Source organism: Squalius cephalus, assembly GCF_949319135.1.
Source record: "Squalius cephalus genome assembly, chromosome: 9".
Taxonomy (NCBI): Eukaryota; Metazoa; Chordata; class Actinopteri; order Cypriniformes; family Leuciscidae; genus Squalius; species Squalius cephalus.
Genome location: NC_137130.1, coordinates 15525768 through 15545940, shown reverse-complemented (window position 1 = coordinate 15545940; position 20173 = coordinate 15525768). Strand labels below are relative to the sequence as shown.

At 35.7% G+C, this 20173-nt stretch overlaps 3 protein-coding genes and 1 long non-coding RNA gene across 5 annotated transcripts; all 4 read right to left on the bottom strand.

The window, feature by feature from the left end:
* Positions 1 to 1046: 1046 nt before the first annotated feature.
* LOC307164716 lies at positions 1047 to 3772 on the bottom strand. The gene is made up of 3 exons (XR_013822321.1): positions 3542 to 3772; positions 3196 to 3288; positions 1047 to 1471 (listed from the first exon to the last, which is right to left on the bottom strand). It is a non-coding gene; the product is annotated as an uncharacterized lncRNA (long non-coding RNA).
* A 512-nt stretch (positions 3773 to 4284) lies between these two features.
* Positions 4285 to 10735, bottom strand: LOC307165124 (cyclic AMP receptor-like protein A). Of its 2 annotated transcripts, XM_079882445.1 has the most exons (13): positions 10560 to 10732; positions 9637 to 9689; positions 9496 to 9550; positions 8450 to 8506; positions 8226 to 8286; positions 7438 to 7525; positions 7254 to 7343; positions 7121 to 7159; positions 5974 to 6052; positions 5537 to 5584; positions 5363 to 5445; positions 5039 to 5180; positions 4285 to 4869 (listed from the first exon to the last, which is right to left on the bottom strand). In XM_079882445.1, exons 1-13 carry the CDS (start codon positions 10644 to 10646, stop codon positions 4693 to 4695), a joined length of 1059 nt encoding a protein of 352 aa, XP_079738571.1. In that variant the 5' UTR covers positions 10647 to 10732; the 3' UTR covers positions 4285 to 4692. The 2 variants fall into 2 exon arrangements, with proteins under 2 accessions (XP_079738571.1, XP_079738572.1); XM_079882446.1 differs by lacking the exon at positions 9496 to 9550 and having other exon boundaries at positions 10560 to 10735.
* A 1217-nt stretch (positions 10736 to 11952) lies between these two features.
* Positions 11953 to 12948, bottom strand: mid1ip1a (MID1 interacting protein 1a). The gene has a single exon (XM_079881533.1). It carries the CDS (start codon positions 12757 to 12759, stop codon positions 12301 to 12303), a length of 459 nt encoding a protein of 152 aa, XP_079737659.1. The 5' UTR covers positions 12760 to 12948; the 3' UTR covers positions 11953 to 12300.
* A 3103-nt stretch (positions 12949 to 16051) lies between these two features.
* otc (ornithine transcarbamylase) lies at positions 16052 to 20056 on the bottom strand. The gene is made up of 10 exons (XM_079881461.1): positions 19900 to 20056; positions 19183 to 19321; positions 19001 to 19082; positions 18781 to 18868; positions 18537 to 18690; positions 18344 to 18466; positions 17011 to 17064; positions 16633 to 16782; positions 16310 to 16447; positions 16052 to 16226 (listed from the first exon to the last, which is right to left on the bottom strand). Exons 1-10 carry the CDS (start codon positions 19989 to 19991, stop codon positions 16167 to 16169), a joined length of 1080 nt encoding a protein of 359 aa, XP_079737587.1. The 5' UTR covers positions 19992 to 20056; the 3' UTR covers positions 16052 to 16166.
* Between the last annotated feature and the right edge of the window lie 117 nt (positions 20057 to 20173).

Below are 20173 nucleotides of genomic sequence, written 5' to 3'. Positions count from 1 at the left end.
TTGAAGAATTTCCCTTGTCTCATGTAAAAGTCTGAATGCTGTAATGCCCAGCAGAAAATAGGTCACAAGGATAAGAGAATGGAAAAGTACCCAAAAGTCTGTAAATGCAGGTGCTGGGGTGCGCTGGCAGAAAAACATGTTTTTTGAGATGTTCCACCAATAGAAGAAGGTTTAGGGAGAGATGTATCTAATGGTGGCAAGGCCATAAGGAGTGACAAAGAAGATGAGATAGATATGAGGGGCACCTAGCGATAAGAAAAAGTATAAGACATGAACATTGGCCATTGTAACCTCAGATGTCCAGATGGCCAGCTGGCTTCTCACTTTGTTGCTTGTCAATAAAGTTAATTCTTCCTGGAACCTCGACTCTGAGAAACTTCTTTGTGACCTGAACCAAGGACTTTGAATTTGCTATAACTTAATAACTTCTTTGAGACCTGAACCAAAAGGAACTTTGAATTTGCCACAACATAATCAACTGTCCTCAAACTGATTATAACATAATATAACTAATATAATACATGTATAATATAATACAATTCTTATTTGTTTTTGTGTTTTGCTTATGTTTCTTTTTAAAGTTGACATAGTGTGAGACAAAATCCTTTCCCTGTCAATATTGTTCACCATGACATGAGTATTTATCTAAATAACACTTACAATTACACATCTCAATAACAATACATGTATTTTCAACTTTCATATTGTTTAAAATAAATCCTTTGATTACGGAGATCATCTCTAACCCTGTGGAGGAATTATGTCATTGTGATGTCATCATTTAAATACAGAAGTGTGTTTATCTTATCAAAGAATAGAGGCTCATAGAGTGGACAGGTTAGAAGAAATGTTTATTACAAAAAAAAATGTTGAGTGGTTAAGGAAGAACACGAGCAAACAAAAATTGGAGTTTCACAATTTTATTAGTTGTTTTTATCATAACAAACATGAAATGATCTTATAAATATCGTCAAAGTTACAGTGATACGTGTTCATTCAGTTTGTTAGTGAGTATAAATGCAAAAGCTGCAGGTAAACATCAGGACTGAACCGCCCCTGAGGCAGAGGTTGATGAACAGACCTTCATAAACTACAGCTGAAGGGGAAAAGAAAAAGAGAAAGAGCTAGGAGACAAGAGAGCAAGTGTCGGCAACTGAGAATAAAGGTCACACAGAGCAAAACTGGTCTGATATCAGATCTTTGTCACAATCTGCCTTCCGCTTCTGTAAAGTCTCTGTTGAAAAGACCGGCTTAGATGCCATTGTTGGAACACCAGAACACCAGCATGCAAAACACAACATATGCTGGTGTCCAGCGAGGCAGTTTTTTCCAGATTTGCTTCTGCGTGACCTTTAACCTCAGGAACCACATGCCTGTATAGCTGTCTGTGTAGGTGCAGATGACCCAACAGCACCCTCAGACTCTGGAGCTGCCATTAATGCACTGTCTGACGCATTGCTCTTCTTTTTACCTGGAAACACACAAACAAGTCCGGCAACTTCAGTGACATTCGAAAACACCCTCTGTACAATTCAGATCTGATCTGTACAATGTGGAATGAACTAATGCACTCTGATGTACTTTGCCTCATTCAGATAAGGCTATAGAGTAATAAAACACTGAGATACAATTTCACTCTATATACTTTCTTAATAGAGTGCAACAAGCGTGTTCCGGAAGAACTTCATTCATTTTCTCTATAAGATAACTTAAAACCTTAAAAGACAGCCCTTACTGTGAGCTATGAGGTTGCTAATCCATGGTATCTGCTTCTGCTGACGCCATCAGTTTATTCATAAAATAATTGTGTTTAACAATGGAATTGCTGGTGAAAAATTACATTATCCATGAAGATCCTGTACAGAAAACTAAACCAATCAGAGTCGAAAAAAGCAACACACTCCAAAATATCTATTTAGCTCCGCCCACAGCCATTAAGTACGGAAGCCCTAAGAGGCCATGGATTATATTTTTTTTCTCTGTTGTTTTCTCGTGATAATTATTTAATTTTCTCGTGATCTCGAGATAACAAAAGTTGTTTTCTCGTGATCACGACTTAATTTTCTCGTTATCTCGAGATAACAAAAGTTGTTTTCTCGTGATCACGACTTGTTTTTTTTTCTGCGTAGTCGGCACGTATAAGCACCAAAAGCAGAATAAAGCAGCATCATGGATGATCGCATTCGCTTTTACTTTGATAACGGTCTCACTCAAAATGAAATATATGTCTGTCAGTGATTGACGACTTCCACATTAGTGTCCGACACTTAGGCTGTCAAGTCTGCAACTTTATCGTATAAGACAATAGCTACCCTGAACGTGTAGTCAGTTTCATTGCCAGCCAACTTCAGGGACCTGGACGTCTGCATGTCTACCAGATTTATGTTTGAAAGATGCAGATTAATGTTTTTTTGCGGCTGACCCGACAAATGGTCAGAGAGGTTCAGGCCAGGTTCTCCTCTGGGACACCTCTCTCTCAAAGCAGTTATAAAATCCATCTCTTCTGCGGGCTTTTTATGAAGTAGATTTCAAAATCAAAGAAGCCAGCTCGCACGTAGGCTACATCATGATATTCAGAAGGAGCGAGATTTTCTCGCGAATCGCGATACACATGACGGCGTGAGAAAACGGTTTTATGTCGAGATCATATATTAGAAATTAAGTCGTGATCACGAGAAAACAACTTTTGTTATCTCGAGATAACGAGAAAATTAAGTCGTGATCACGAGAAAACAACTTTTGTTATCTCGAGATCATGAGAAAATTAAGTCGTGATCACGAGAAAACAAGATAGAAAAAAATAACAATCCATGGCCTCTTAGGGCTTCCGTAATTAAGCACTGTGAATGTAATCATTTTAATTCGATTATGCTGTTCGCAATGCTTCATGGGATTGTAGTTCTTTCCCTCCCTACCGTTAAGTAGATTGTACCTCTCTCTTTTTGTCCGATTTTCAAAAAGGTTTTTGCTTTTAATCAGAGTTTGTAGTGTTGTGATTCAACTTGTAGCTGATTGGCTTGGTTCATCGTTCATTTATAAAAAAACAAAACAAAACAAAAAACGTTTTTTACTTCCGGAACCAACGCCACTGAAAAAGGGGGCGGGAACTGTTGGGTTTCATAATTTGTTATTCCTGTGAATTGACATTAATATTTACTTTACATAAAAATATATTTATTTATAATGTAAACTCACCTTTAGCCAGGCTACATGGTGTGAGGACAGGTTCTTCTGTTTGCTCTCCCTCTTTAATGGAAGCCCTGATCTTGCGCACCACATAGACGCTGGCTGTAAAGGAAATGTTGCAAGTCATACAAATACACAAAACACAAATCACTACACTGTGTACTCATATAAAGCACAATTCCATATTACCACATGTACAATTGTATGTACACGAAACAGTCAAGAAATGTAATACTTTTTTGTTCATGTTTGTTAATAAAAATATATTATTCAATAATATTAACTATACAATAGGCTTTTATATCATATACAGGAAATAAATGTTAAAGGCTTGTAAAGAACTAATAAGTCTTACCTTTTATCAGAAGTCATACCATGGTTTAGATCCGGTGGCTACAGTTTCTACTGTATTCCGTTTTCTACCCAGCAATTTGCCTTGAAACACAAGCCTTTACGGGTTATGGATGATACTGTTGTCTTTCCGGGAGTTGCCTGCCTAGTATGTAATGTTCGTCAGCTGATGTTATGAAAATATGTTACGTATGGTTACTGTTGCATTTATCATCAATTTTACAACGCACTCTTCACTGATTGGCTCCCTAGTCACTTACGAGGAGTTGTTCACCAATCGCTGTTAAATGCGCTTAGATGATATAACACAACACAGCCAATCAGGAAAACAGAACAGCGAAATAACAGCTCTCCGTTTGCTTATAGTTTATTGAACACTTTAAATTATATTTAAATACACTTTTAGAATCAACTTTTTGGATTCTTATTTCATAAAACAAGATATAGAGCGATAAATATTGTCTATTTCTGATGAGAATGTAGTGTTTACACTTCTGTCCACACGGTGTCAGTATCGTTTAAATTAGCTTTCGTAAGACAATGTTACACAAACTATATCACTTATATCACTGGTTTATATCAAGGAGCTTTTATAACGCTCTTATCATGGGAAGCATGTCTTACTCCACAGGGCTCATTAATCATCCTGATTTAAGTGCTGAGATTTAAGAACTTACAGTTAATTAACTGATTAACTAAAGTTAGAGTGCCAACTCATTCTACAAGGCAAAAGACACAAACATGAGAGAAATGTTATTAGATTTTTATTAAAAATGTGTTGCATATGTAAACAATACAAAAATATATCATACATTTTCATAAATATGATAGTAAAACATGCTCAAATTTTCTCAAAGTATATAATGTCTGAAATATTCAGATGAATGAAAAGGCAGTCTTTAATTCCATTATTTACAACAAAATATATTACTTTCAGGTGGCAAACAGCTTGAATGAAAGCTTTCCCACATTAATACAGTACAAACAAATGTTATGATACTACCCATCATTAAAAGGCAAAGGAAGACGTTCTATCAACCATTTTCTTTTCTGTTTTCCAATAATCATAATACATATTTTAAAATGTCGAAATAAAAGCTGCAACAGAAACACTGAATGAAACTCTTTAAAGGCACACACATACACACTTCCTTTCTAAACACTTTCCAAGGGTCCCCTGTCTTTTAAGATCATGTTCGGACTGTAAAAGATGACATTGTTGTCCTCATCATCAGAATCGGAGTGTGTATCAAGGTCATGCGTGTATCTTACATTCGTGGCATGGTACTCTCCAATCCTTGTGCTGTCACACAGTCGAGACTGGATCGCCATCTGTGGAAAACGCATGCGTTACGTGAATGAGAGATTGAAATCAAACCGCAATGTGTCTGGTATGCATTGCTGCCTAGTAACCATAATGATACAAGAAGGGACCGTCTGACTGACATAAGAAGACCAATCACAGCCATCCATGGCTGAGACCAGTGAGTGTAAACTGTACCTTTATTCCTGTTGAACTCAGTTGACTCCAGGTGTCCTTACCGAAGACGAGAGCATTTGCAAGTCCATGCAATGGTGCACTGAGCACGTGCAGTAAAGTCAGAGAAAACACAGGGTCCTCTGGGTAAGCAGCATTATGAAGTCTGCAGAAATACATATGCAGATCATGCACACAAGCACACAGATGCATCCACAACTATAAGGTATGTGATCAGCTAACATGTGGGACACTTCATTTCAGAAAATACGGAAATCCATATAAATACAGATCACATCCATGAGGTTCAGTATGTTAAATATGGCAAAAAAAAAAACGCACTGTTACCGATTTATGAGGGGGAAGATAGAGACGAGCAGATAGACAGAGGGATACCACTTCAACGGTCTGATCTCTTCAGCTAGAGAGATCTGCAGGAAGAAGTAATGATACATTACTGATGTATAAACCAGTGGATGGCAGGATTGTAATATCTGCACATGCACTAATACACACGCTTACCTTCCTCCTCTCTCTTTCAGGATTAAAGGTGCCTAACCAGGACCGCATCTGAAATAAAGACAGTAACTTTAAACATGCATTTACACTCCTAATGCATGGATCATAATGTGGTGTGTACTGTACAATGCTGAATGTCCCCCCATAAGACCTGTGCAGAGTACACGGGTGTCTGCACGTACATGAGCCTGTATAGCCTGATTTATTGCGTCAGTGACTGGAAGAAGCTGCCAGACGTGCAAAAAGTTCACTTAGTGTGGAACGTCAGCCTTAGTGTGGCACGTCAGCATTACAGACAACAGGGAAGAGAAAAGCAAAGTGCTTTGTTCAAGATGAATTTGAATTTCACACCTAAGTTGGACCTACAATTGCCATGCAGTCAAATTTTGGAAGTAGCGAGACAATTTTTTAGTTGATGTTTGTGAGTCACATTCACTCACCCTCTCATTGGCCACACAGATGATTCGAGCATAACAGCAGATCATGAGGATAATCAGGCTAAACAGAGGGATGTACCATCTGCAAAAAAAACAACAACAAAGAAATACTTTACACCTCAAACAAGACAATACACAACAGAGGCCTCAAAAAGTATTTGGACATTTACGTTCCCTAGATAGTGCACTTGTACTATCCTTCTTTATTACATTATATATTATGTATATATTACATTATATACATAATATATAATGTAATAATTACATAATATAGTACATTTAAAATATTTGATATATATACATATTATTTTATTTAATACTGTGAAGCTGCTTTGATACAATCTGCATTGTGAAAAGCGCTATATAAATAAAGTTGACTTGACTTGACTTCACTTGACAATTGACATATATGTATTTTTATTTTTTATTTTATTTACTTATTTATAATTTGTCTAAAGTTTCAAATAAATCCCTAAAAACTCAAATCAATCATTTTTATAATATAACAATTTTCTTTACATTTGTAAAAGAAAAAAGTAAAATCAATAATTTTAAATGCTACAAGTGAATTTAAGCATCACAACATTTTAAAAGACTTTAACAGTATGAAAAATGGATATTCATTTTTAGATTTGCTAAAGTTTTAACATTTAACATTATTAATAAGTTTTATTTTTAAAGATTACTTTCAAGTGATTGTTGGATGATGGAAAAGGTCATGTAAAGTAAATATACGGAAAATTAGAATGAACAATTAAATATTCGATATATATATATAAAAATATTGGCTAGTAACCAACATGGAAACAATATCTTGTGCATCCATACAAATATATTATATAGTTACGTAATGCAAAAGCATTCATGCATTTTAGCCGTCTAAATATATCTGTGGCCAGTGTTTACCAGTGTGTTCAGTAACACGGCAATAAACTTTACATAATTAGAGTGAAAAACATTCTAAGCAGCTCCAGCATGCACAAAAACCTGTCAGATTGAGAACGGAAATTCCTGAGATTCAAACAGCATGAGGAGCTGCGTGAACCTCTGAAATGTGATGAAACTCATAACATAGTTACATTACTCCAACCCAGATTCATCCCTAGAAACAACACGCATTCCATACACATGCTGAACATTACAAACTTACATGCCAAACCTCCACCCAACATGATTATCTGTAATCCAACTGCAGGAAGAGAATGAGACAGAAAGGACTGATGATGACTACTGGAGTGATACAACTGCAATTAAGAATATATCAAAAATCAAAGGTCATATACCACCAGGCTCCAGCAGGACCATAGTATCCAGCCATCAGTGGGAGAGTGGACATGAACAGAGGAACCCCCCACGCCACCACATGGTACGGTCTGAGAAGCACATGCCGATGTTAGGAATACATATATATATATATATATATAAATAACACACAACTAAATTAGTTTTTTGTGTGTATTGACTCACATCTCATAATGTTCAGTTCTGATTTCTCTCACCAGGTTCAGGTAGAGATTGAAAGTAATAAGACACACCCACACCAGTGCAGTCCAGTCTAAAGTCAAATACACATACCAAAAGTTGTTAAAGTCAAAAACTATAACAACAACAACAGCAATTTATCATGACATCAGTCTACAAATTCACATTTTATTCACAAATATCATACTCTACATGTTTTTTGTGGTGTGAATTTTTGGGTTTAAATGTCTTCTGCTAGTTACATCAATGACTAAAAAAAAAAATCTTATTATGCCATGTCAGAATTGATGATCTGTTACTTTACATTAAAGGGATAGTTCACCCCAAAATGAAAATTCTGTTATTAATTAATCACCCTCAGGTCATACCAAATCCATAAGACTTTCATTCATTTCGGAAAACAAATTAAGATCATTGATGAAATCTAAGAGCTTTCTGTCCCTCTACTGACAGCTACGCAACTACCACTTTGACGCTTCAAAAAGTTCATAAAGAGATCGTAAAACTAATCAATGTGAATTAAGCGTTGTAGCCCAAATTTTCTGAAGAGACTCGATCACTTTATATGAGGAACAGATTGAATTTAGGCTTTTATTCACAAAGCTCTCAAATTTCATAAAAATTATTATTTTATTTTATTTTTATTTATTTTTTTCACAAGATGAATGAAAGAGGGGGAGTAATTAATGCCTTGCCCATTTTTTGGTGAACTGACCCTTTAATAAGACAGTACACATATAAACAAACATCTTTTGATCAGTTGCCAAATTTACCAAAATATGTGAGCCACCACGCTTGAAAATTACACAGAGAACCCTCTGGATGAGACTCTCCCTGCAGGTGAGAGGAAAAGAAAAGGTGCAATGAAATAAAGTTATTAAAGAGGAATAAAAAAAAAAAAAACAGTTTTCAACACACATTAGTTTGGATAATTACTCTCTGCCTACATATGTATCTCTCTCTCAAACATACACACAAATTAATCAACATAACTTACCATAACATATGCAACACTGTCAAAAAATGCAGCTACTGTCAGACTGACTACCATTTTCTGAAAAAAAAGGAAAGGAGAGAGATTATAACATACAGATAAAAAGAGATACAATGTTATTTAAAATAATCAACAATATGACGGAATATGACAATTACTAGAACTTTACTGAGTTTTAAATTATGTTGGGTAATTACACTACCATTCAAAAGTTTGGAGTTGTTTATGTTTTTGAACAAACTCTTCAACCAGACTGCACTTTTCAATTTATAATAACAGTTTACAGTAACACTTTATTTTGATGGTACCTTGTGAACATTCTGTTGACTATAAGTAACTTTGCAACTACATGTCAACTAACTCTCATTAGAATATTAGTAGACTGTCTTCTTAATATCTGCTAACTCTTTATTGCGATGGTCCTCCAACAGACATTCTACTGACTATAAGTAACTTTGCAACTACATGTCAACTTATTATAACCCTAACCCAACTAGTCTACTAATACTCTTTTTTAATCTACTAATACTCAACTTATTATAACCCTAACCCAACTAGTCTTCTAATACTCTTTTTTTAATCTACTAATACTCAACTTATTATAACCCTAACCCAACTAGTCTACTAATACTCTTTTTTTTAATCTACTAATACTCTACAAACTCTCTAATGAGAGTTAGCAGACATGTAGGTGCAATGTTACTTATAGTCAACAGAACGTGTTAAAGGGACCATCAAAATAAAGTGAAACCCGGTTTACTATTTTAATACATTTTAAAAAGATGTATATTCCTGTGATGGCAAAACTAAATTTAGTCCAGTCTTCATTATGTTCTAATAATTCCAATATTCTGATTTGTTGTACAAGAAACATTTTATTATTATTATCTTCAACAGTTGTGCTGCTTTTTTTTGTAACAAAACATATTTACTGTCACTTTTGCAAAATATAATGCATCCTTGCTGAATAGTAGAAAGATCTCACTGCCACCAAACATTTGAACAGTAGTGTATGTATCTTGGCAATTCAAATCAAACACACACTGTACCTGAGCCAAAGAGTTATATCTGCGCAGCAGCCATATCACAAAGAGCATGAAAAAGCTACAGATAGTAAATTTTAAGTTAGTTAAGAATGTTCAAAAGTCACTTTAAAACAAAGAAGCTCTGTGCACTATAAATCGACTCACCATGCCACTAATGAAAATGTCCCTGTGGCTCTTTTCACTTTAAGAATCACATCCTGAGGATTAAAATACATACATAAAAATATATTGAAAACTAAAATGACAATCAGGAATGAAAAGTTCTATGACATTAAAGGAATAGGTAACCCAAAATTTTAAATTATCTCATCATTTACTCACCCTCGTGTTGTCTTAAACCTGTTTGAGGTTCTTTTTTTCTCTTTTTAACGCAAAGGAAGGTATTTTGTAGAATGTTTGTAAGTTAATCAAACAGTTGTGGGGCACCACTGACTTCCACAGATTTTTTTTCCATACTATGGAAGTCAATGGTGCCCCACAACCGTGTGGTTACAAACATTCCTACAAATTTTGTCCTCAGCAGAAAAAAAGAAATTCATACAGATTTGGAACAACTTGAGGGCGAGTAAATGTTGACAGAATTTTCATTTTTGGGTGAACTATCCTTTTAATTGAAATTTCATGAAGTGCTACTGAAGAACGCTTTCAAAAGCACGTTCGTTCAGATACTTTTCTTTTCATTTTAAATAGACGTCTTGATTCCCCTATATTTCTTTACATTTCAACACTATACAGTTCTTTTAGATACTTTGCAACCATTCACCAAAGAAATGTAACCCATTCTCCTGCTCGTGTGTTGGATGGTTTGTCCCATCACAACTCAATAAGTAATTTATTTACAAATTAACTTACCTCACCATGAGCCATCTAATATACTTTCCCCAAGAATGTTTAAATGTTTAACTAAAATTAAATGATTATCAATCACCATACTTTCTTACTTTCACGTATAGGAGTGAACTACTAGTGAAAATCATCATGCCTGGAAAGGATGATGTCATGTTGTGATTAGCATGAGGGCTAAAAAGTTAGCATTTCATTAATTTTTAAAACAAGTTTACACTTACACATCGATAGTCGTCGGGCGCTGCATTAAAGAAAGTACAGCGGGAGCTGCTAGTGTTGTTAACCTGGACTGGATGCTCATCTCCCATAATTACTCTTCCTTTTTACTAACTAATATTTTGATGTGGAAACGCACATGATGAGAACACCACATCATCCCCATTGACACGTAAGGCGTGCATACTGGGACAAACAACACAACAATATACGAAACGCGAAAGTTCTTCTTTCGTAAAAAGTTACTGCCAGTAGTTTTCATATAAACATTATATTTTCTTAGCTGTTGTTTATACAGTGAAGACATGTTGTTGATTAATTAATATTATTTTAAATAAAATAAATGGATAAGACTATTCAGCGTATATGTTATATTGATAGGCTATTTGATTGTTTATTCATTTTATGGAATAGTGTGTGTGTGTCTCTGTTTTTATAACATGGTATGAAACATTTAGTAGAGTGAAAGCAAGGTGGTTTAGATTCATCCAAGGAACGTAGTGTGGCAGTTCACTTTGTCAAGAAGAATCTTTGGTATCTTTGAACAATAAGTCATTGTGCAAAAAAAAAAAAGTTCAGTGGTTTACATTTAAATATATTATTAAATTCGGTCAGTCCAATTGAGCCGTACCTTACACAGATTTGTAGGTCCTACAGACCCTCAAAATATATGTGTAGGCCTATTTATAGACCTTTTGCACAAAAACAACAACAACAAAAAGTATGAACATAATTAACCTTTTTATGTAAGATAAATAATCTGATTAATTGCACAGGTCTCACTTAACGTACATACGTACCCGCATACACATAGGCTACTACATAGAAATTGAAATGGTAAATGGGAATTTCATTTTATTAGATTAAATTAGAACTGATTATTATTTTATGTCACTATCCCTAATCCATCAGTCTCCAAATGAAAGTTATTTAAAGTATAGAATTTTGTAAGAACTAAGGAATGAGGAACATGTACATGGTGCAGGGTGTGTGTGCGCCTGTTAATTATGGATTTTTGAGCATGAATGAATAATAAACAACCACAGATATTCAAATTACAAAAGTTTATTTTGTTATAAAAAACCAATTCAATACAAAACACAGAAAATGTTTTTATCAAACTGGCATTTAGGCACAATTTAACCCAGAATCTCATGGAACTCATCATGACACACACAAGCAGTGATTTTCAGAGTTGTCCACGTCATTGATTCACAGGATGATTCACAGATAGTTTCAGGTCATTAACAGGAAACGTTCCCAGGAGTTTTCTACAGAGTTTCTGCTTCATCTACAGGAATATTCACATAAACAAACTATCATACATTTAGTTCTTAAAGTCATCAGTCCTCTGGAACACACAGTAACATCATAGGACAACAACTTTAAAGAAGAATGAAAAAATAAAAGCTTTCAATTACACATAATCCATAAATAGATTTAAATATCAAGGTAAGGCATGGCAGCCAGCCATTTGAACGGAGATTTTGTTTTGTTTTGTAAAAAAGGGAATCTGCCAGTGCAAATATAACGTCAAGACAGGAAGCATGCCCTTACAATTTGTCAGTGATCAACACCAATACTACAAAACCCAGTCCCCCCTCTCGCTTTGCCTTGCATTTTAACTTTTGACGGTTTAACATCTGTTCGGTCAGTCCCTTTTGTCTCTTCCACAAAGGCAGAATAGATCATATTAGATCAGAATTGTTCATCATGTTCAAAGTCATGGATCCTTTATGATGCAGTTCACTGTCCCCAGCCAGCAATGCCAATCTCCTGCTTGTATCGGTTGGTCAGGTTGTTGGCTTGGCTTGTAAGTTTGGACAGCACCCCATGCAAGCCCTTCAGATGGTACTGCAGGAGCTGCTCCAGATCCGTGTCGCTGTCCGGTTCTGTGCGCACTGGCTCCGGCGCAGGAGAGTCTTTCTTGCGCCTCTGCTCCTCTGCGCGCAAGACACCCCATTCGATGTTGTTCCGGATGGACTTGAGCTGGCTGTAATAGCTGTACATGTCGTCCTCAGCATCCCGCAGATAGCTACCCATAACATTGGTTAGCTTCTGCTCCTCGTTCTGTTGGTCCAGCGGCACATCTCTCAGCAGGCTTGGCACCATGACCGTCTGGTCCATGTTGTTGACGGCGCCGATGAAGCGGTTCATTGCCGTGAAGAGAGCGTTCTTCTGGCTGAGGGGTTCAGACATCTGCATTTTGGTGGATTATGGTGGTTAATTCGAGAGCAGTTTACTCTGTATGTTTCTCTCTGGTGTGTTTAGCTTAGTTCTGAACATCTGCATTCTTGTATTCCTTATATAGCAGACGTTTCTAGCTCCTGGGCGTGACCGAAACCTGTTGATCTGGTCTGGGATGTCAGGTCGGACACAAACCAGATTCCGAACAGCAAGACAGAAACCACCTCACGGCCCATAGATACACAGGGAGCGGCACAAAAGTGCATGGATCAATTTGTTACATAATTATTTAAGCTACATACATAGGCTACTTATTAAAAAACTAAATTCTGCTGTGAGGGCATGTGAAATGTTGTTGCACCAAACTGGACTTTGATTTTCAAGATTTAGCCTACACATGATGCAAATAGCCTGTTAATATAGGTCTAGTTCTATAGGCTATATAAATGAACGGTCATAGCAGGCTAACAACATTAATAATGGTTAAAATATCCCTTTTTGAGCTAGTAACATAGGATAGGCCTACTATGTCCCTTGATAACAAAATCTAATCTTTAGAATTCTTTTCTGATTAGTAACATATAGAGGCCAAAAGATGCATGCTTAAGTTATGAATAGGCCTATTAATGTTTGAAGTCATTATCATGCCACATAAGCAAAAATGAATGAAACCAACAGGAAGTAAAAATCACAATAACATATGAGATTCTATCTCAGTTGTGTCTTCCAGATGGCAATTGAGATAGAGAGAAAAGAAACTTTTGCCTTAATCTACTGCTTGTTACAGTTTTCTCCTAAAGAAGAGTCTTCTGTTGAGTATTAGAAGAGTTCTCAACAGTGTCTCAAACTGCCAATATTTTGCCATAACTGATGTGCAGTCTCAACATTAGAAGATTTTGGTATAAACTATATTTAGTATATACTAATATTTAGTATTTTGGTATAAACTCCATTTATCCATATGAACATCTGAGAGAAAGCTGATCCTAATGGAACATACAGTGATTAAGAACTCAATTAATGTCTCCTGAGCTAAGAAAGACCAACCTTATAATGATTTTCTCTGAAAAAAAAAAAAAAAAAAAAAAAAACCTTCATAAACTGATTGGTCTGTGAGGTTGATTTATTCGTCAAACTATTGAAACATTACATTTCATTAATACTTTATAAGTTGACAAGATGTCTTATTTGTGCCCTTAAAATGGGTTTTGGGGGCATGTTTCTGCTTTCCACTTTATGGACTTGTGTAAAATGTCTTGAAACTGTCCCTTCTGGCCTGTAAAATTAATCTGAATGCCCAGAAGGGATTTGGTTTGTTGTCCAATTCAACAAATTAACACAAGAGGATTATTCAGGTGTAAATGAAAGGATTAGAATGCTAATCTACTATTTATGTTATAGTTAAAAAGGTTTCTCTTTTCACACATATAACTGTAAGAAATCACAAGTTCTTATTTCGATATTTGCCTTTCTTGGAATAGCTATCATATACTGTATGTACAATATCCCATACATCCAAAAACTAAAACACACACTCGGGCCTAAGGTCTCCACAAAAGGGTCAAACCAGATACGATAAGAGATAAGATCACATCAAGGTTTCAGTTAAAATAATTGTGCATACCAAGTCTTAAAAAGGGAAGCTGAGAAACCTTTGCAATGACTAGAATGTCTCGGATGATTTAAAAACCTGTTCTTCTGCTCTGCCTCTCACCTCCACCCTTGTTCTAGGTTCATCTATGCCTCACCCCAAGAATCACTGAGAATTGTACCATTGTAAATGTATGATTTGCAAAAGTGCACCATAACATTGTCTCTTTTTCCAAGCGGTGTGTCTTCACTTAACTTCATTGTTGTTAGTTTCAGTCTAAACCTCCCCTAAACATCTTTTGACTATTTTGGATATCCAGAAATGGGCATTAATAAATGAAAATGCATTTAAAATTAAAAATACAAAATACCTCAGTTGAAGTGTATCAAAATAAAATACTATGTGGAAAAAAGAATGTAAATACAATACAATATTTCATATTTTCAAAATACATGTGAAATTGGCATTCAGTGAATTATCACTATTAACTCATGCCTACTAAAAGCTGCACGTATTAGTATACCGCAATATATAAACAATATAGAACAAGTTAAATTGATTCACTCTATATATTACAACATGATACAGTATATATCATCATATCACCCAGGCCTAGCAAACAGTAATGCTTGAACACATTTGACTAGCAGATTGATAAAACAAATAACCTGTTAACTATCAAGACTGACTGTCTAACACTAGTTTTCCCCTTGCCAGTGTTCTTTTATTCCTTCATGTTAACTGAAGGTAAACCTGAATAATGCTGATATTTAAACTTAATCAACAAGTAGGATCGACCATGACATCCTCACCTTATCTTATTCCTTATTAATGCAGAAAATTCGCTCACTCAATGCTAGATGGAGTTGTACAGCTGCAGCTCACATGCAGGAAAGTTGGGGTTGGGGTTGGGGTTGGGGTTGGGGGTTGGGGGTTGGGGGTTGGGGGGTGGGGGTTGGGGTTGGGGTTGGGGGTTGTGGGTTGAGGGGGGGCTGAACTAGTTGATAGTTGATTTTGTATTTCAAATATGTATTTTTAATACATGTATCTGAAATACTGCCCATCCCTGTGCATATCAGTCTGATCTCAGTCTGATCCGAAACTGCAGGGCAGCTGCCAGTGAAAAGTCATAGAGAAACTAAAAAACTACAACAACCAAACCATGCACACCATTCCACATTCATGCTAAAACACACACACTTCTTTTTATGATAAGATCAGGCGTAACATGAAAATACCACAGTGGTTTTAAATGCATGCCCACACTCTGAATCATGTTACACTGCTGGACTCATTGTAGTGTACTTGTATTTCTGTCCTGTGCAGAGTTAGACATACAAGGGATGACCTGAGAGAGTCTATCTGTTATGTAAAATGTTTATAAGCAATTTAAGGTGACATGAATGCTGCATCACATAATTACATATAAACCCCAAGAGATACAAAAACGGCCATTATGCAAAAAGAAAATTAATAGCATTATTTATTAATTTTGCTTAGTGCACTTTTCAACCTGCAAAATACATTGCAGTGTCCATCTGACCCCTTGTAATTTAAAGAAATCTGAACATATCAAATGTTTTATAATACATACCATTTCACACAATGTCACAGCACCCTCTATAGGTCATAAAGGTATTTGCACAACTGAAATACTTGAATAATTTGTTGTGAAAAGTATTTTTTTATGTTAATCAATTAATCGATGAATTCATTAATTATTTCTCTATTAAACCCCCCATTTTCAAAGATTTTTGAGACACATTATTGATACAAAAGCAGATGATGACAGTATTCTGCTGGTTTAGGTTTTTTGTTATGTTTTTCTAATTTTTTAAAATTTGAGTTTGGGAATTTGCGGCCTATAGTCTGTCAGGATGCACACCATCAAACCCTGAAGAAAACACATAGAAACATTACTTAACAAACATAAATGCATTGTTAATGCTCACATCTTTACATATAGGTACACTTTACCATAATGGTCCACTTGCGGTTCTCAGCTTCTGTAAACACGAGGGAACGGGGTGAGTAGAAAACTTCATCGTCTACTTCCTCTGCTTTACGTGGGAGACAGTGTAGAAACGTCCAGTCTGGTGCAGCCACACTTCCTGCCTGTCAACAATTCAACAGAAACATAAACAAAAAAAACTGCATAACACTATTCAGAAGCAAGTTTTTAATTTCCACAACAAGGCTGCATATAAATGCATTATAATTCAGAGTAAATCATACTAACATAATGGAATGAAAAGTCTAGACTAGATCAAACTAGACAAAGTTGATGGATGTTTGTCAACCTGCATTGTGATCTGGTAACCATGGAAATCTTTCAGTCTCTTTTTCTTCTCCTCCTCTTGGCCCATGCTCACCCAAGTGTCAGTAACCAGCACATTACTGCCCCGTGCTGCCTCCACTGGATCCGTCAGGAATTGCAACTTGGTACCAAACTATTGCATGGATATCATGATTAGCTAAACATTGCATTTACTATACATACATACTATACATAAGCTAGTGAACAAAAAAAAAATCTGTTAAAGGCAATAATTAAAGAATCATTTCACATACATAGACAAACACAAATGCCTATAATGCAAATGCATGGTATAAAGCATTCCTTATAAAGATAAAGCAGACATTACAAAGAGACACTTGTATTGTAGGGTAGTCTATACCTGCTTAGATAGACGCTGAGCCTCTTGAGTGACGTTAGCATCTGGCTCATAACCCTAAAAATAAGAAGTTAATTTAGGAAAAATCATTTCAGAGTGGTGCGAATCAAAATAAATAAATACAACACACGCACACACAAACACACACACACACACACACACACACACACACACACACACACACACACACACACACACACACATATATACATAAATATACATATATACATAAATATACATATATATATACATAAATATACATATATACATAAATATACATATATATGTATATATACACAACTGTTCAAAAGTAGGTACGATTTTTTATGTTTTTGAAAGAAGTCTCTTATGCTCACCAAGGCTGCATTTATAATAGTACAATTTAGATAAACACTTTTCTATTGAAGGGGGTGGATTGGAATCCACTGCTGCTTCAATGTATATGTAATGAGTGATTATAATCAAGGTATTAATCAAAAAAAAATTCTTCTAAATATCAAATGAGTTGAATGACTTCTCTGGAGATTTTACTTTGTTATAGAAGTTACCAGTGTGATCACTGAAATGTTCTTTTCATGTATTCTTTAATGTCAGTATTTGATATCTGAATGCAGCTTGCTTATTTAGCCCGGCTTCCAGAAATGAAATAGGGACATGATTTTGTGTTTGAGAAAGGTCTTCAACATGTTAAAACATATAGGGGTCATAGAAGCCAATAGTTTAAGGGACTATTTCTTTGTCAAAGCCTTCCTTTCCAGTTAGACTAAAGCATAGCTCTCCTTCAGAGAAAGAATGTATTATCTTGTTGTTTTGAGAGGACTCTCCTGTTTATAGCTAGAGCCTGGCCAAATTCAACCTTGGAAAAGCTGTGTGTCGGTGTGTGTGTTAGTCTTTTTGGTTACAGGTTAAGGAACCACTGGCATTATTGGAGATTGAATGAGTTGTTGTTCTGGACGCCCAGCAACCCAAATCTGCGACCAGGAAGATCACGACGTGCCTGACTTCAGGGTCCGAGTTTCAGCTGCATAATCTATGGAGATATGCTTCGGTCGAGGTATATGTGTGGAAAATTACTGTTTATATTTTTCTTAGCTAATGAGAATCATTGAACCTGAAGCAATGACGTAGCTTACACCTTGGTGAAGGGTATAACTGCTGTGATCTTTGTAACTGTAAGCGGGGCGTCCTACAAACTCCTGTGTGAGTCTTGAAGCTGACTTCTGCTGATGAAACTATCTTCAGTAAAACTTTTATTCAATTTATAATAATTCTGAACACAAGACAGGAATAGCGACAGTATGCATGTATATGACACAGTTCTGAAAGTGGCGCAAACCTTGGGTGTGGCCACTTTTAGATTGACACCTAGTTTAGCCAACGACATCATGAAGGAGTGAAGAACGTTGTTTCCATCACCTATCCAAGCCAGAGTGAGGCCTTTTAATGAGCCGTAGTGCTCCTGTAAGAGAAAAAAAAAAAAACACATGAGTGAATGTTCTTCAGTTTATGCATGTGTAAGTGTTTTGTACCTGCAGTGTCAGTAGGTCAGCTAGAATCTGTACAGGGTGGTAGAGGTCAGACAGGCCATTGATGATTGGTATAGATGCGTCTTTATCCAGGAGCTCCAGAGATGAGTGACTATACACCCGAGCTAACACGATATCAGCCAAACCAGAAAGCACCCTGCCATACATACCCACATTTAAGACCATGGCAAGGCCTCACAGTATTGAGTCTAAGCAATGTTTACAATGAATGTGTTTAAATTCAGACCTGGCCGTGTCTGTTGTGCTTTCATTGATGCCTAGATGAATATCTTGGGGTGTGAGAAAACATGGATGGCCACCCAATAGAGAGAAGCCTAGTGAAAAAGAGAGAGAGAAACTGTCTATGTGTCAAATCCTTTGTTCTGTATCATTCTATTCATTCATTTTGTTCAGAGACCGCACTGATAAATATAAGCCCTTTCACAAGCTTGAATACTGAATGGCACCTGTTTCAGTGGACATGCGGGTCCTAGTGCTCCTCTTTTCAAATATCATGGCAATAGATTTGCCTTGAAGTAATGGGACATACTGTACATAAAAAGAGGAATAAATGAACATTGTTTATAAGTCCTGAAATGGTGAGATTTCCAATCAGTAAGTTCAGTAGTTGCAGTATATTTTGCAGTACCTCGCCCCTGTGCTTTATTCGATGCTTTAGGTCAGCAGAAACCCACAGGATATGTTTAATTTCCTCTGCATTAAAGTCCTTTAGTGTTAGAAAACTGCTGCCCTTCAAGTTAACGCTCTTCAACGTTGCTTTTCCCACTCTGTGGACAGGAAATACGCATGATACAGACGGAAAACTGCTTGAATATTAGAAAAAAAGAAGAGAAAACTCAAACACACTTTATGAAAATAGTTAATGTAAAACAACATTTTAAATAACATTTTTAGCATTAACATTTAGATTTCATGACGTCATAAATTGAAAGAATAAATTGTATAGGTTATTTCTCTATATAAATATAGATAAAATATATATAAATGGTTAAAAACTTCAAAAGTATCAGAATCTAAAGAATACATGTCCCTTTATGAAAATATATAAATTCAGGAAAAATGTTAAATGTTAATGTTTTGTTAAAATATCAGTGTTATTGGCCAATTACTCATTAATTAAATGTATTAATTAAAATGTAAGCACTTTTTTTTTTTGCTTAGCAGATCAGCATGTTACTATACATTAAAATGAGAACATTATTCAAACTTTCACGACACTCATGATGACTTCTTAATATTTAAATTAATTGTCTGTTAAGCATTATGAAATTTAATAATATTTGTTAATATAAATGATGAATAAAATTATTAATTAATTTGTTAAACAGCAAACTTTGCGACTCACCTTAAATTCCTGCTCTGACAACATCTTGCAAATTTCAGACTACAATATATTCTGTTTTTGAGAGCAAACATTTTACTAACATATGAAAACATATAAAGCTCAAAGCTGGCACAACCAAATTAATGCATTTCCACGTGCTCCCTGCCATACAGCATTGTGGGCGTGGCTAATGGGATGTAACTGGGCGTGGTGAGTGACAGCTCTTTCTTGTGCATGTTCTCATTTATCCCTGACATCGGATGCTAAATTCTCTCTCTCTCTCTCTCTCTCTCTC